The sequence below is a fragment of the Podospora anserina genome, chromosome 1 (genome assembly GCF_000226545.1).
Source record: "Podospora anserina S mat+ genomic DNA chromosome 1, supercontig 1".
NCBI classification, from domain to species: Eukaryota; Fungi; Ascomycota; class Sordariomycetes; order Sordariales; family Podosporaceae; genus Podospora; species Podospora anserina.
Window position 1 is genome coordinate 1,312,334 of NW_001914859.1, and position 13,987 is coordinate 1,326,320.

Genomic DNA, 13,987 nt, shown 5'->3' on the forward strand with positions numbered 1-13,987 from the left:
CTGCGACCTCACGACAGACCAACCGTTTGCTGCGCACGAAAGTTCCCGATACCTTCCTCATCCAAAGAGAGCTGCGACAGCTCAGTCTAGACCCACTTGACTTTCCCCTTCTCAGGGGACCGGCTGCATCCCGCCAGCCCACAAATCTCCACGTTGGGGCAAGCGGCGAGAACTTCCTCTACCACTTCCGCAAAATTCACCACCTGCCGACCTCCTCTTCCTGGATTGTTATTCTCCGCCGCGCTGAGCGCTCCGAAATCTGTTTTTCCTATTCTGCCCTTCCAGCACCTTTTTTTCGTCGTCAATCCGTCAAGATGAGAGGCGAGGTAAGAAAAACATGGACATTGTTGATTTTTGACTTTCTGGCCTGCATGATCTCGGCTCCGCGATTGCTTCAACCCGAGCGACCTGAACCCTGCCGTCTGCTCCTGTTGCGATGCGATATCGCGAAAGCGACTCTGCCAAATATCTCGACCTGCGACCAATTCTGGTGTTTTTGTGTTGCCTGGGCTATTTTGCGTCTCTCTGAGCTTCGTCTGGCAGTGAAATAAACAACATGCGGTATCCTGGTCGGCTTGGTGGTCTCTTAGATAGCAACGCGAAACCGAAGCTGTATTTCGTTGCCCGCCAGCTATGCTTGCGACATAACCCAAGGGGCACTGATAAATGTACGCAGCGGTGATGTATAGCCATGCTGACAATGTCGCCTACAGGTTCTCCATCTTCATCTGGGTCAGGTGGTGCCCAGCTGGGTAACAGTGCTTGGGAACTGCAAGTCCACACCGCCTTTGTATCCATCGCGATATCTCCAGCTAACATCGTCCCTCCAGGTACCTCCTTGAGCACGGCCTCGGACCTGATGGCCGCCCTGATCCCAATGCCACCATTGCTGAGGGTGGTTCCTTCGACACCTTCTTCACCGAGACCAGCAACGGCAAATACGTCCCCAGGTCTCTCTTCGTCGATCTCGACCCTTCCCCCATTGATGAGATCCGTACCGGCAACTACAGACAGCTCTTCCACCCCGAGACTTTGATCAGCGGCAAGGAAGATGCGGCCAACAACTATGCTCGTGGTCACTACACCATTGGCAAGGAGATGATCGACCCTGTCATCGATCGTATCCGCCGTGTTGTTGGTAAGGATGGCCCTGTACCGCTTCTTGTCCAAGACGCATCCTTCTAATCCAGCATCATACAGACAACTGCAGCTCCCTCCAAGGTTTCTTGATCTTCCACTCATTCGGTGGTGGTACCGGCTCTGGCTTCGGTGCTCTCCTCTTGGAGCGCCTCTCGACCGACTATGCCAAGAAGTGCAAGCTCGAGTTCACCGTTTACCCGGCCCCCCGTGTTTCGACTGCTGTCGTCGAACCCTACAACGCTGTTCTTAGCACCCACAGCACCATCGAGAACTCTGACTGCACCTTCTTGGTTGATAACGAGGCTGTGTATGACATCTGCCGCCGGAATCTGGACATTCCCCGGCCGAGTTACGAGCACCTGAACCGCCTGATCGCTCAGGTTGTCTCTTCCATCACCTCTTCCCTCCGCTTCGACGGTGCCCTCAACGTCGATTTGAACGAGTTCCAAACCAACTTGGTTCCCTACCCTCGTATTCACTACCCTCTTATCAGCTATGCTCCTGTCATTAGTGCTGCCAAGAGTGCTCATGAGAGCTTCAAGGTTTCTGACCTGACCTTCCAGTGTAAGTTTTGACCCTTTGATCTGCTCAGAAGAGCTTTTGCTGACATGGTTCTCTAGGCTTCGAGCCCAACAACCAGATGGTCGTCTGCGATCCCCGCAAGGGCAAGTACATGGCCGTCGCCCTCCTCTACCGCGGTGACGTTGTCCACCGCGACTGCTCCGCTGCCGTTGCCCAGCTCAAGGCCAAGTCCTCCTTCAACCTGGTCGAGTGGTGCCCCACCGGTTTCAAGATCGGCATCAACTACCAGAAGCCCGTCGCCGTCCCCACGGCCTCTCCCTCGGACGGCGGTCTCGCTTCCGTCGACCGCTCCGTCTCCATGTTGTCCAACACCACGGCCATCGCTGAGGCTTGGTCCCGCCTGGACTACAAATTCGACTTGATGTACAGCAAGCGTGCCTTTGTGCACTGGTACGTTGGTGAGGGCATGGAGGAAGGCGAGTTCAGCGAGGCCCGTGAGGACTTGGCTGCGCTGGAGAAGGACTACGAGGAGGTTGCCCAGGACTCGGTTAATGACGAGGAGCTCGAGGCTGAGTACTAAGCGAGGATGGCGACAGGAGGTAATGTGTCGCAAGTCGGTTTGTTTGGGAGCTGGCTGGATATGTTGTGTTCTGTCGAGATTTTATTTTTCTTTACTTGTGTTCGTGATGAGATATGGGACGTGATTATGAAATGGAAAGAGATGTTTATGCGAGTTGAATTGTTTTTACCCCCTGATGCCCTTTGGTGTTTTGTATTTTCTGAGGTGGGCAAAAAGAGACGAGATAATCCCCCCTTTTCAACAGACATAAAAGCAAGCAAGTAACATGGAATGTGGAAGCAAAGTAAGCTAAAGGTTCAAGGGTGATTTTCTGCGTCGGTTTATAGGCCATTGCCACTATTTGTTTGTCAGGTGTGCTCTCTGTGTAGGTATTTACCTCTCTAGAGTCTATGCATAGAAGGTTGAGCAGATGATATGGTAGTGGGGGGAGGGTGTTATAATTGAAGTCGAATGTTTAGGGACCCTCGGAGATCTTAGTGGTCAGGGAAGCTTAGTTCCGTATCTACTCGAATGTGGGTTGATGCTTCTTCTTGAGTACGATGTGCTGGGATATGTACTATGGGTGATATCACTTTTCTATTTAAAATGATTGTGGTTAATGTAGAAGGATGGTGGAATAGGATATGGAGATGGTTTGAGTAATGGCTGAGAAAGTTGGTCTATCTTGATGTTGTGAGAGATGGGTTGTGAGAGATGGGGTTGTGAGAGATGGGGTTGTGAGAGATGGGGTTGTGAGAGATGGGGTTGTGAGAGATGGGGTTGTGAGAGATGGGGTTGTGAGAGATGGGGTTGTGAGAGATGGGGTTGTGAGAGATGGGGTTGTGAGAGATGGGGTTGTGAGAGATGGGGTTGTGAGAGATGGGGTTGTGAGAGATGGGGTTGTGAGAGATGGGTTGTGAGAGGGGGATTTGCAAGAACCAGAAAGAGTATTCCCGAGATAGATAATTGAAAATGAGTGGTGTAAGGGTTTGAACAACATTATCGTGATCATGGAGATGAGGCAACTGTGAATAAGCAAGGTGGGTTGTGAGTAAACTTGTACCATTTGAGGGATTATGATATGGCGTGTACTGTATTTTAGCTCAACGGAAAGCCGTCAACACACTTTACTTATCACCAGGGTCCCGTTCAATAACTGACACTTTGACTGATTTAATTGAGTGCATCTGCACCTCGAATGAGCTTTTTCTACAGCAAAAAAATTCCAGCCAATGCATGTAGGACCTGTGGGACCATGTCCGCTTCCGAGCTGCTACTGCAAGGCATCAATCACCTCAGAACCTCAACCATGACATACCACCTCCGCCGACCGCCCTTCGTCTCTATCTTGGGCCACCACCCATTAACCTTCGCCTGTTAACTACGAAATTTGCCGCAGTTTTATTTCTTTGCGCCACCTTCCCTCCACTTGGCCGCTCTCGCAGCACCTCTGCCAGTCGGGCCACCTGGGCCCGTCTTCTTCTTGTACCCTCTCTTCTCACCATTTCTGGCACCCTTGAACTTCAGGTCTTTTGGCTTTCCGTCCTTGGCACTTGCGCGTTTACCCTCAAAGACAAAGTCTTCTGGTGGTCTAATGCCACTAGGTTGGCTTTGCGGAGCACCAGCTGACTCCCGACGAGGCCTGTCTTTCCTGTCCTTTTTCTTGTCCCCGCCAGTCAACTTGGCAGCACCGCCTCTACCAAGCAGCTTACCCGCTCTGCCAGCCAATGTCTTGTCTTCGGGTGTGATCTTGGGGACATAGCTGGAGCCCTTCCTGCCCTTGCGATCTCCCTTTGATGGGGGACCAGCCTTGCCGTGCTTCGCCTCCAAAGCCCTGGCCGTCTTGTGAAGAGCCTTGCATCTCGATACGCGGAGCTCGCGGGGGAGCATAGGGGGAAACTTCTTTCCTTCCAGCAGAATGGCCTTCTCGACGTCGTTTCCGTCATAGAACTGGACATAAGCAATGCCCTTGCCGACACGGGTGACGTTGTCTCTGACAACCCGGACGCTTTCGACCTTGCCGGCCTCCTTGCCAAAGACGCGCCACAGCCCCTCCTCGACATCCATAGGCTGCTTGGTCCTCTTCTTCTTCGTAGTCGTTTGGTTACCCTCGTCATCAACCTTGACGTTCAGTACAGTCTCATCGTCAACGAAACCGAGGTTGCCAACAAAAACGCAGCGCTTATGGTCGACGGGGGCTGGATGGGCGACACTGTCCACTCTGAGATGGCGGTCCAACACCACAGTGCCATTCAACTTCTGTACTGCAAGACGAACGGCCTCAGGGGTGCTGTAGACAGCATAGGCATTGGTGCACTTTGTTGTCGCCTCCATAACCTCCTTCTTGATGAACGCCGCACGCTTAGGGATAGCAGCAGTGGCAAAAGCTGTTGAGCGGAAGCGGATAGATTCCACCTTCTGGGGAGGGTCGGCTTTCGGATCCAAAATCGAGGCAAGGTGCTTTAAAAGAGTCTTCTTGGCTGTGCGCGAAGTGGTCGCCTCCAAGGAGACGTTGCTGAGGAATACGGTGCGGTTTGCCTTCTCAAGCTCTGAAGCTGCATCGTTGGCTGTCAGAGATTCGTGCTTGGGGACCTCGGCGTCTGAGTCCAAGTCTGAGTCCTTGTCGCCGGTCTTCTCAGTCTTCTCAACGGCCGCAGCCTTCCCGTTCGCATCCTTGCGCCGTTTCCCAGATCGCTCCTCCTCATCATCCTCCTGAAGACGCTCAAAGTATTTGGCCTCAAGATCTTCGTCATCATTCCGTTGTTTCCGCTTTCTCTTACGTCCATCCTCCTCCTCGGCCTTACTTTTTGCTGCTGCTGATTCCAAAACCTCTGCGGCCTCGGCCTCGTCATCCACGCTCATGCTATCGCTGGCGTCATCTTCGTCTTCGTCATCTTCGTCGTTTTCGGAGTCGTTATCATCCTCTTCGCCAGACTCTTCGCTGGCTTCCATATCAACAAGATCTTCAAGGTCGGCACCATCCTCTGGTTCCGAGAGTTCTTCGTCATCCTCATCCTCGTCCTCCTCGTCCTCATCTTCTTCGTCCGACTCTTCAGGGGCGTCATCTGACTTCGGGGGTGGCAATTCGGAATAGCGAGACTTCGGGGGCGCTTGAACTGGGCCAGCCTAGAATATGGTCAGCAACTGCTTCAACGAAGCGAAGGTATGTGATTGACACTAACACTGGTGGAAAACAAAGAGTCAAGGGCTGGGTCGACAGCCTTGGAAGGCGCTGAGAGAGATTTGCTGTAGATAACCAAGTTAGCAAACTTGACTCTTCAATTGCAGGTTCAATGGCCTGTTGCCCACCTTTTCGCCATGGTGTTGATGAGGTTGAGCTTCGAGCCCACAATGCGCAAGCGACAAAGATATCGATGTTGTCGAGAAAATAAAGCGCAAAGGGTATTAGAAAGCTACAATGAGTTTCTTTCTCGAAGTAGCGAGCGAAAAAGTCTTGTTTCGGTGTTCAAGCAGCTTTCCTCCAAATTTTTGGGAGAAATCGACAAACGGCCTCTTGCTTGGACCCCCGGCGCAGAGCAAAAGTGGGGACCGCATCCAGGAAAATTCGCTTATCGGAGCTTATCGATACTGCCGCTCTACGCCGCCTCGTCATCCGCTGGAAATCGGGCAGGCGGGCAGGCAACGGAAGCAGCGGGCCCCATCCGCCCATTTGTGTTCCCTCCCAGTGCTTCTGGGTGCCGCATTCCCAGCTTCTGGTCAATAGCCACCACCGAGCACCACACATCTGCCCACACAGCACACCACCGCCTATATTTTGCAATCTGAACACAGATACCTGCGTGCCCGCTTGCCCTGTATTCTGCGGCACTCTTTTTATATCCACAGCTCGTTCCTCACCACCTCTACTCATCGCGCAACCCCGTTCTGGCATCGAGCTGCCCGCTCGTGAAGCCGCCAGTCAATTTTGCGCGGTCGTCTCCTTTCGGCCACCTACAACGCCGACCACCAACATCGCAACACCCCTCGGTTGCCTTTTATCAGAATCGCATGGTTTGCAATGGCCACCGGTGACACCGTTTTGCCTTTGGCAGTGTCGAGCCCTCCTCCACACCTGCTGGACAACAGCCCCAGCAACCTCTCGAGTCCTTTGAGCGAGGTCGAGGACAAGTACGGCGATCATGACGAGCCGGATCTTGAAATGAAAGATGACGAAAGCAATGCACAGAGCACACCCAAAAGAAACGGAGCTCATGGCGTACCGGAATCCGATCTCGCTTCAGAGCCAGACGAGGACAGCAAACTGTCCGAGGTGGACGTCAATGACTCCGAAGCAGAAACCGAAAGATTATTCGATACACCTCCCAAGAACGGCGCGACACGCGACATTGTGAACGCCGCCGATGGTGCGGGAACCCGACGATTCACCGATCGGCGCGAGCGGGTCTTTGAGCGAAGCCCCAGCAAGCTCCAACAGCAGCTCCAAGCCGACATAGACGCTGAAGATACTCCCACCGCGAACAATAGTTCCGAGGATGAGGAGGCAGCAGATGACGGCGACGTGTCAATGGCATCGAGTGATCGCGAGGACGAGCCCACAAAGAGACCATCACGACAGCTGCCACCACGGTCGCCTACACAAGCCAAAAAGAACCAAATAATCACATTTACCAAACAACCGGTATCACAAGCCAACAGCGATGATTCGAGCGAGTCTAAGAAACGAAAGCGATCCTCGGTTGTCGAGCTACCAGAAGCCGAGCAGCCTCCCAAGAAGCGAGCTGCCTCGATTGACCCCGCCGACCGCGAGTTCTCCGCCGGTGACGTCCCGATGGTTGACGATGATGTGCTATCGACGGCTCCGCAAAGCGGGGAACATACCGCCGAGGAGGATAACATTGAGGAACCGGTCGTCCCCGAGGAGGTCAAAAACACACCCGTGGAGTCTGTTGAAGAGGCCGTTGCGACGTCAACTAGAGGCAAAAAAGGGAAACGCAGTCCCGTGAAACGACGAAAGAGCAAAAGTCCTGAAGCTGGCACACCTTTGGAAGCTCCAGATGAGCCACCCGAAGATGCCGACGTTCCCAGTGGTGTGCCGACGCCTCAGCCAGAGGATCGCACGGCCGACGAAATCGACGAAGAGGCCGAGGCAGCACACAGAAACGAAGAAGAGTGTAAGCACTCTGCACACTGGTTATGATAGGTTGACGAAACTAATGTTTGGCCGCAGTGGAGCGCAAAAAGGCAGCCTGGGAAGAGCTTGCCGCCATTGAGAAGCAATTCTCCAACTTTCGAGAGCGGTACGGTTTTCAAGGTCTCAATTGGATGGTGCTGTTTCTAACTTGTGACAGTCTATACCAGGAACGCTTAGACCAGCTTAACCGCGAGGAAGAGATGCTGCTGAGTGACACTCCTACACATCACGAACTCCTCGCAATGCTACAATGTCTCGAAGAGCGCCGAGCGGAAACAATACGGAAGAGCAACCTCGAATTGCAGTTCAAAATGTCTGTACTCAACCATCGAGCGGTCGCAGAGCGGGCACAAATCATGTCGCAGTTCTATCAGTCTGTGCGGGCCGAAAGAGAAAAGACAATTGAGGGTCTTGGCCAAGACTGGTACGACATTCAACAAGAAAGAAGACGGTTGACAAGTGTCATTCCGGAATACGGCCTGGGGTTCCCAGCAACAAAGGCCCAGGCCGTCAGACAAGCCGTGTCTTACACAAGAGAGGTGTCGATACTTTCTGGGTTTGCGAAACATGTCGGCTTTCCAGCTGCGCCCACGATATCAGGGGTTACAGAAGAACAGCTGGAGGACGATCTGGAAGCTATTGCAGTGAGTATGAGTAGGGTCTAGGATTATTGGAGGGCGGCTCAAACTGACGCATCTTTTCTAGAGCGCTCGTGAGCCGGTACCTAGACCGATCGCCATCCCTCCTCCGACATTCCCTCAGGACCTGACGGCAGGATTTGGGCCTTCGCTTGGCCTTGCAGGAGAGCAGTTTATTGAGCAAACACCTTGGCTCAACCCTCGGCACCCAGCACATCGACAACAGCAACCGCACCGACGAGAACAAAACCTACAGCACGTTTTTGCACCCGGGCCAGTGCAAGGATCAACACCCAAAAGCCACTCGCAACAGCCCGGTGGTCTCTTTTCTTCTAGTACCTCGATGATACCGAACGGTGACTCGCCAGTACAGCTGCACAAAAACCACTCAGCAAGCACTGTCGAAGCCATCAAAAGGACAAAACTCGGCCCTGAGCCATTCCGGCGCGACCCAGCGATACAGGCGTCCTAATCTTTTCTATGTTTTTTTTTATACCGGTCTTGCTTTTTTCCTCTCAAAGATTAGCGGATGTAGGGACCAGGCGGAGTTTTTGATTGGAATTATCTTGGGCATATAATGCAGGGTTGTATGAAGTTTTGACATATGGGGCATGCTTTGATGTGCGGCGTTGAAAGGCAGAGGGGTTTTGGAAGAGGGTGGTTGACCATTGAGGGTGGTAACATACGCCACCTGCATGATATAGCGAGGAGAAATCAGGGGTAGCTGCTCGCGTGTCATGTTACTAGAGGAGGGATGTTGTATGATTTGAAAAGCTCTGTTGTCACACTTTTCTTGGTGCTAGCTCGCATCCAGCGGGCAGAGTTGGGTTACGACCAGCCTGCTATGCTGGCCTACTTTACTCTGTATGCACTATTTTTGGCAGATACCAGGCGTCTTGGGAAGATTATACCAATGAGTTTCGGCACATGGTGTGCGAGGGGGTATATATGTTGGAACGTATAGGAGAGCGGTCGTGGTGTAATGCAAGTATGATGTCTTCTCCTTTCCAAAAAATAAATATGTTGTGGTATTGATTTGCCCAAAACGCCATCTTGATATTGCCCAACTTTCTTTCCCGCAGGAGTCTCCCTATGATATACTCATACACTATGCACCATCCCCAAGTAGCAGCGTACCTAGCTGCGTCTCCTACCCCATGCTTTGCTGTTCTCGTCTGTTCATTTCTTCGCAGGTTGCACAGGCACATCAGGTACCTTGACGTCTTCGAAATCGTCTTGGCCGACCGCCATGAGGGTATATGTGTCTGTGAGGATTGAGGTGTCCTTGTTAGCACCTTCCGCTGGACCGAGGAATAACTCATGGAAGGGTAACATTGGTTCGTACAGATACTAGCAGTGATTCCCACCAGGGCGAGACCGGTAAGGGCGTTCTTGAAGAGGTAGGGCCGGCGGGCGCGGACAAGAGCTGGCGATTGGGCCAGCTTCTTGTCGTAGTATGAGTTATGCCTAAGTCTGGAGTGTTGCAAGAAACATGTTAGCCACCTTACCTAGAGAACCAAGTACAAGGAGGAATTGTGAGCAATCTGTACCCTGACATGTTGACTAGGTATCTTGTCTGGCTGTTGCGATGCGATGCGATCGAGAGCTTGCCTTGCGCCGAGCAATGCCGAAGAATAAGTTACAGCCCACCCACGTAAGGAAATGGTATGATACGTCAGGTCAAAGACTGGCGGATGTTGCCGAGGGCAAGTGTGGGCTGATAAGCGCTTATCGGATAACCACCAATCAGCGCTGGAGATGCAGGTGTGAGACAAGGGTGCTGGTTCCTTTCACGTCACTGAGCTCTCTCGGTTCCTGGGGCGCGTCTCTTGTCTTTTGCGAACGAGCAAGGCTTCCACATCTTACCTAACGACCACCAAAATCAACACCATTGGGATATCACGGCAGAAAGGAAACTACCAGACCGGCCGCGAAAAGAGACTCCTTCGGAACGCTTGTAGCCATTGATGACGATGAAATTGATGGCTTTTGTGGCACTTGGTCCCTAACTTTCTCTCCGACTTGGCGCAGCACCCGCTACAGCTTTTTTTTTTATTCTTTTTTTACTTCGCGACACGAACCCTTTTTGCGCCTTCTCCGGGAACTGATCTCTGGCCAGCTCTGGAACAAATATCGACACCTCAAGGCGCAGGCAACCATTGAGAGCTTCAGTTCTTGGGTGAAGAGCCAGAGAAGTTATTTGATTTTGGGTGTGATATCAGTCACGCGACAGGTTTCCATCAATCGACAGACAGCTGGGGCAGTTGGGGGAGTTCTTGTAGATCTGGGGAGCGTTTGTTTTCCGTCGCAACTTCCTCAACATTCACCACAAGGAGGGCCACAGTGAGGTTTCCTTCAAGAGCTTGGAGTTTGCGCGGCCCTGAGATTTCTTGAGAGCAAGCTGTTGTCCAAATCAACTATCTTCCTGCGCACCCAGGCACAAGGCACACTTTTCGGCACGTTTTCTCTGTAGAATCTTGACCAACCTTTGTTGCCCAACGACTTCTTTCTCTCCGCGCCTTTTGCCTCCTACCCACATCTACATACTATCATACCATCCGTCCGTCCCCTTCGCTATCCTGCCGTATTATCAACTTCATCCCACATTGCCCCACCAAAAAGAAGGTCGGTCGGTCGCTCTGTGTGGGAGAGGGCGGTTTCCTGATACGGCAACACACCAAAAACAAACAACAATCGACCGAGGCGCAAGATCACATCATACCGACCATGGCTTCTACACCAGCTGTCCCCATTGAGGAGCAGCTCAAGCAACTCAACGCTGCTCGGAAATTGGCCTTGGAAAACTCGGCTTACTACGACCGCATCGTCAAGGGTGTTTTACCTGTCATCGGACCGACATCATCGATCGAACTCAAGAGATGGGGAGCTGAGTTTCTGGCCGAGTCGCTGGCCACTCCAGTGCTTTCGATGCGCGACAAGGAGAGCTTAACGCTCTCGGTACTTGACACGCTCAAGTCGTTATTGGAGAGTGAGCAGGATGATGCGATTGTGCTGAAGGCTAGCATTGCTGCCGCGGCGAGCGCGTACCCAGTTGTTTTGAGGTGGATGTAAGTAGTACTCGATCATTGCTTTGGTGCTGTGACTTGCCGTGATTTATGCCCTTGCTGCTGTCGTCGGATCTGAGGAGCCGAACCCCAGGCTATTGTATTGTGATGGGGAGGGATGAGGGATGTGCTTTGATATGCCTCTTTTTTCCATCCTCTCGCCCCATCGTAATGCTTTGCCCACTCGGTTCCTCTCTCTCTTTCCGAGGGGGTCCGTTCACTGTTCGAATATGCCTTGCCCATGTCATGTCCATTCAGTGATGGCTGAACTTGCTTCATGTCGAGCATGCTTACTAACTCTGGTACTTGTACAGTATTCACAACAGCTATCACACAGAGGCTTGGGAACAAACCTCAGCGATAAAATCGAGGATCCTCAGGATCTGGGATGGAGCCCCGGCCCCCGTCAGACTAAGCTGCATCAAGTTTGCGCAGCGTGTTGTGCTCGCCCAAACAACGTCCAACGGCCAGGAGGTCAAGTATGGTGGACTCGACATTTCGCTGGGCATGGTACCGGCGAACCACCCTTTGCTAGACCCACGACTGATGGAGGCAGAGGCTACTGGCCTTCTCGACCGGATGTTGGGGGTGCTACAGGATAACAGCAACGATGCTCTCCTTGTCGATGCGACCTTGAACTGTCTTTCGATCCTGATCCGAACCAGGCCAAGCACTTCGAACCGCATCATTAATTGTGTGCTCAACTTTAACCCTCTCAAGTTGGCCAACTCGCCCATGACGCCGAAAAACAAGGTGCTCATGAAGTCGATGGAGAAGACGACCCGGATGCTCATGATTAATATTTTGAAGAGGCATGTGTCGGTGATTCAGGGGTAATCAGGGGCCCACGCCGAGACCTTGCTAACCAATTGAGTCTAGGGATCCCAACAATCAACACAGCGGCCGTGTCCAGCAGTATGTTGAGCGGTTGATGCGCTCTCGCGCCGAGATATTCGATGAAGCGGGTCGGAAGAGACAGCTTGCTGACCAAGCGGCTGCCCAATATGGCGATCTCAAGAGACAGAAGATGCAGGATGCTTCTGCTGCCGCTCCTGAACCTGCCGCGCCAGCACAGCCAGCCGTGATCCCGCCATTAGCACCAGGACCTCAGACTCTTGCTGCCGTCTTCACGTTGACCAATAACCCTGGTCTCCAGGCCTTTGATGCTACCAGCATTCCCGCCAACCTAGTGGCCAAGATTGTGGCTAGGACGCTCAATACTCTGGACCAAAGTGTCTTGGACTTTGCGGTAAACGGTATAAGAAGTCGTCTTCACACTCTTCAGGCTGCTGCGGTGACGGCGGCAGCCCAGTATGCCGCCCATGGAGCTGCGGGTTTACCTGGTGCTATCAACCCTGCTACGGCACCTTTGGGAGTGGAAGAGGATGACGATGATTACGAGCCCAACCTTGACGCGGCGGAAGATACGGAGCAGATTCTCAACAAGCTCGACAATGCACCCCCCGAGACGGCGCTCGACGAATATGCCGATCCCAACGCTGCCCTCGGCCTCGGCCCATTCACCCTCGCACCACCACCCCTGATCGACGCCGACGTGGCCTCCAAACTCAGCTCCGCCGCGGCCTCCCGCCTCTTTGGCCCTCTATCCTCTTTATCATCAGAAGGCCCAAGCAAGAAGCCAAAAGCGGGCATCAACCGCCTTGCCGCCTCGTCGTATGATCGCGATTCCTGGCTCACCGTTGCCACTCGACTCGCCACCCGCAGCACATTCGGCCTCGAAGAAGAAGAACAAGAAGAAGAACAAACCTCGGCAGTCAAATCCGAAGAAGGCGCCGTCTCCCACCCGTTGGCCTCCACCTTTAACCAATCCATCCGCGAGATGTTATTCACCTACATACTCGAAGACTGGCGGCCGAGAATAGAAGTCGCGGTCGCGTGGCTCAGCGAGGAGTGGTACAATGACCAGCTCACCAAGCGGACGGGGCTGAGGAACGCGCCGCTGCACTACGAGACGTGGGCGCTGAGGTTGCTGGACGGGTTCATGACTTTTATCACGGCGCAGGATAAAGTCTTGACGAGGTTTTTGGCCGAAATTCCGGAGCTGAGCGGGGAGTTGCTTGGGAGGCTGAAGACGCTGTGTGGGGATCCGAATACTTTGGGCTTGGCGATGACGAGCTTGTTGTATCTTGTTATGATGAGGCCACCTGCGAGGGAGTTGGCGTTGGATACGGTTGGGGGGATTTGGGTTGAGTGTGAGTACACCCTGGATGAGAAATGGTATTGAAGGGATGATGCTAATGATGATGCAGATGAGGAGGCGAGACCGCTGGCTGCGAAATACTTGAGCAAGTGGCGGCCGGGGTGGGTTGAGCAGCAGATGCACTTGCAGGCTGCGAAGGCTGTGGCTGGGGGTGGTGGGAATGGGGCTGCTGGTATTGCTGCTTAGGGTTGATGCAGATGGCGAGGTTCGGGTAAAGGGAGAGGTTCTGTATATTACGACAATCAATTCACTGGACAAGGTGGCAAGGACAACAACAACAACAACAACAACAACAACATTTCTAAACCTTCACGGGGCTTTTCTTTTGGAGAGGAGGCTGACAGTTATATTCAAAGTGGATGGTTGGGTTGTTGGCAGGTATTGTACCCGGGTATTTGTCAATTGAAGATATAAAATGGATCAGTTCGGGGAGGAGCGAAAATTGGGGACCATGGTTACCTAGGAATATGAGGGGAAGGGTGTATTGTATGTAGAGTGCTGTGCAGTAGTTTTCTAGTATCAGGGTATGGCTGGCTGGCTGAGGAAACGCTTAATACAAGCTTTTTTTTTTAATGAATGTGTTTTGTAATAAAATAATTGCCTGCAGCGCCCCAAGAAATCTGGTGCGCGGAGGTGTGAGAACAATTATATAACAAACGCCAAACATTGCCGTAGGCAGGTAATGTGCCT

At 52.7% G+C, this 13,987-nt stretch overlaps 5 protein-coding genes across 5 annotated transcripts; 3 read left to right on the forward strand and 2 right to left on the reverse strand.

Moving 5' to 3' along the window:
- Positions 1 to 314: 314 nt before the first annotated feature.
- PODANS_1_3600 (uncharacterized protein) lies at positions 315 to 2,242 on the forward strand (the record flags this gene model as incomplete). Its single annotated transcript, XM_001912524.1, has 5 exons — positions 315 to 326; positions 714 to 775; positions 831 to 1,138; positions 1,201 to 1,704; positions 1,761 to 2,242. 5 exons carry the CDS (start codon positions 315 to 317, stop codon positions 2,240 to 2,242), a joined length of 1,368 nt encoding a protein of 455 aa, XP_001912559.1.
- A 1,380-nt stretch (positions 2,243 to 3,622) lies between these two features.
- Positions 3,623 to 5,173, reverse strand: PODANS_1_3610 (uncharacterized protein; the record flags this gene model as incomplete). The annotated part of the gene is made up of 1 exon (XM_001912525.1): positions 3,623 to 5,173. One exon carries the CDS (start codon positions 5,171 to 5,173, stop codon positions 3,623 to 3,625), a length of 1,551 nt encoding a protein of 516 aa, XP_001912560.1.
- Positions 5,174 to 6,239: 1,066 nt separating this feature from the next.
- Positions 6,240 to 8,483, forward strand: PODANS_1_3620 (uncharacterized protein; the record flags this gene model as incomplete). Its single annotated transcript, XM_001912526.1, has 4 exons — positions 6,240 to 7,353; positions 7,410 to 7,479; positions 7,531 to 8,017; positions 8,079 to 8,483. 4 exons carry the CDS (start codon positions 6,240 to 6,242, stop codon positions 8,481 to 8,483), a joined length of 2,076 nt encoding a protein of 691 aa, XP_001912561.1.
- Positions 8,484 to 9,190: 707 nt separating this feature from the next.
- On the reverse strand, positions 9,191 to 9,569 carry PODANS_1_3630 (uncharacterized protein; the record flags this gene model as incomplete). Its single annotated transcript, XM_001912527.1, has 3 exons — positions 9,191 to 9,276; positions 9,357 to 9,484; positions 9,562 to 9,569. 3 exons carry the CDS (start codon positions 9,567 to 9,569, stop codon positions 9,191 to 9,193), a joined length of 222 nt encoding a protein of 73 aa, XP_001912562.1.
- Positions 9,570 to 10,492: 923 nt separating this feature from the next.
- PODANS_1_3640 (uncharacterized protein) lies at positions 10,493 to 13,483 on the forward strand (the record flags this gene model as incomplete). The annotated part of the gene is made up of 4 exons (XM_001912528.1): positions 10,493 to 11,079; positions 11,391 to 11,898; positions 11,951 to 13,289; positions 13,347 to 13,483. Coding segments are annotated over 4 exons (2,571 nt in total), but the record flags the coding sequence as incomplete, so codon positions are not given.
- Between the last annotated feature and the right edge of the window lie 504 nt (positions 13,484 to 13,987).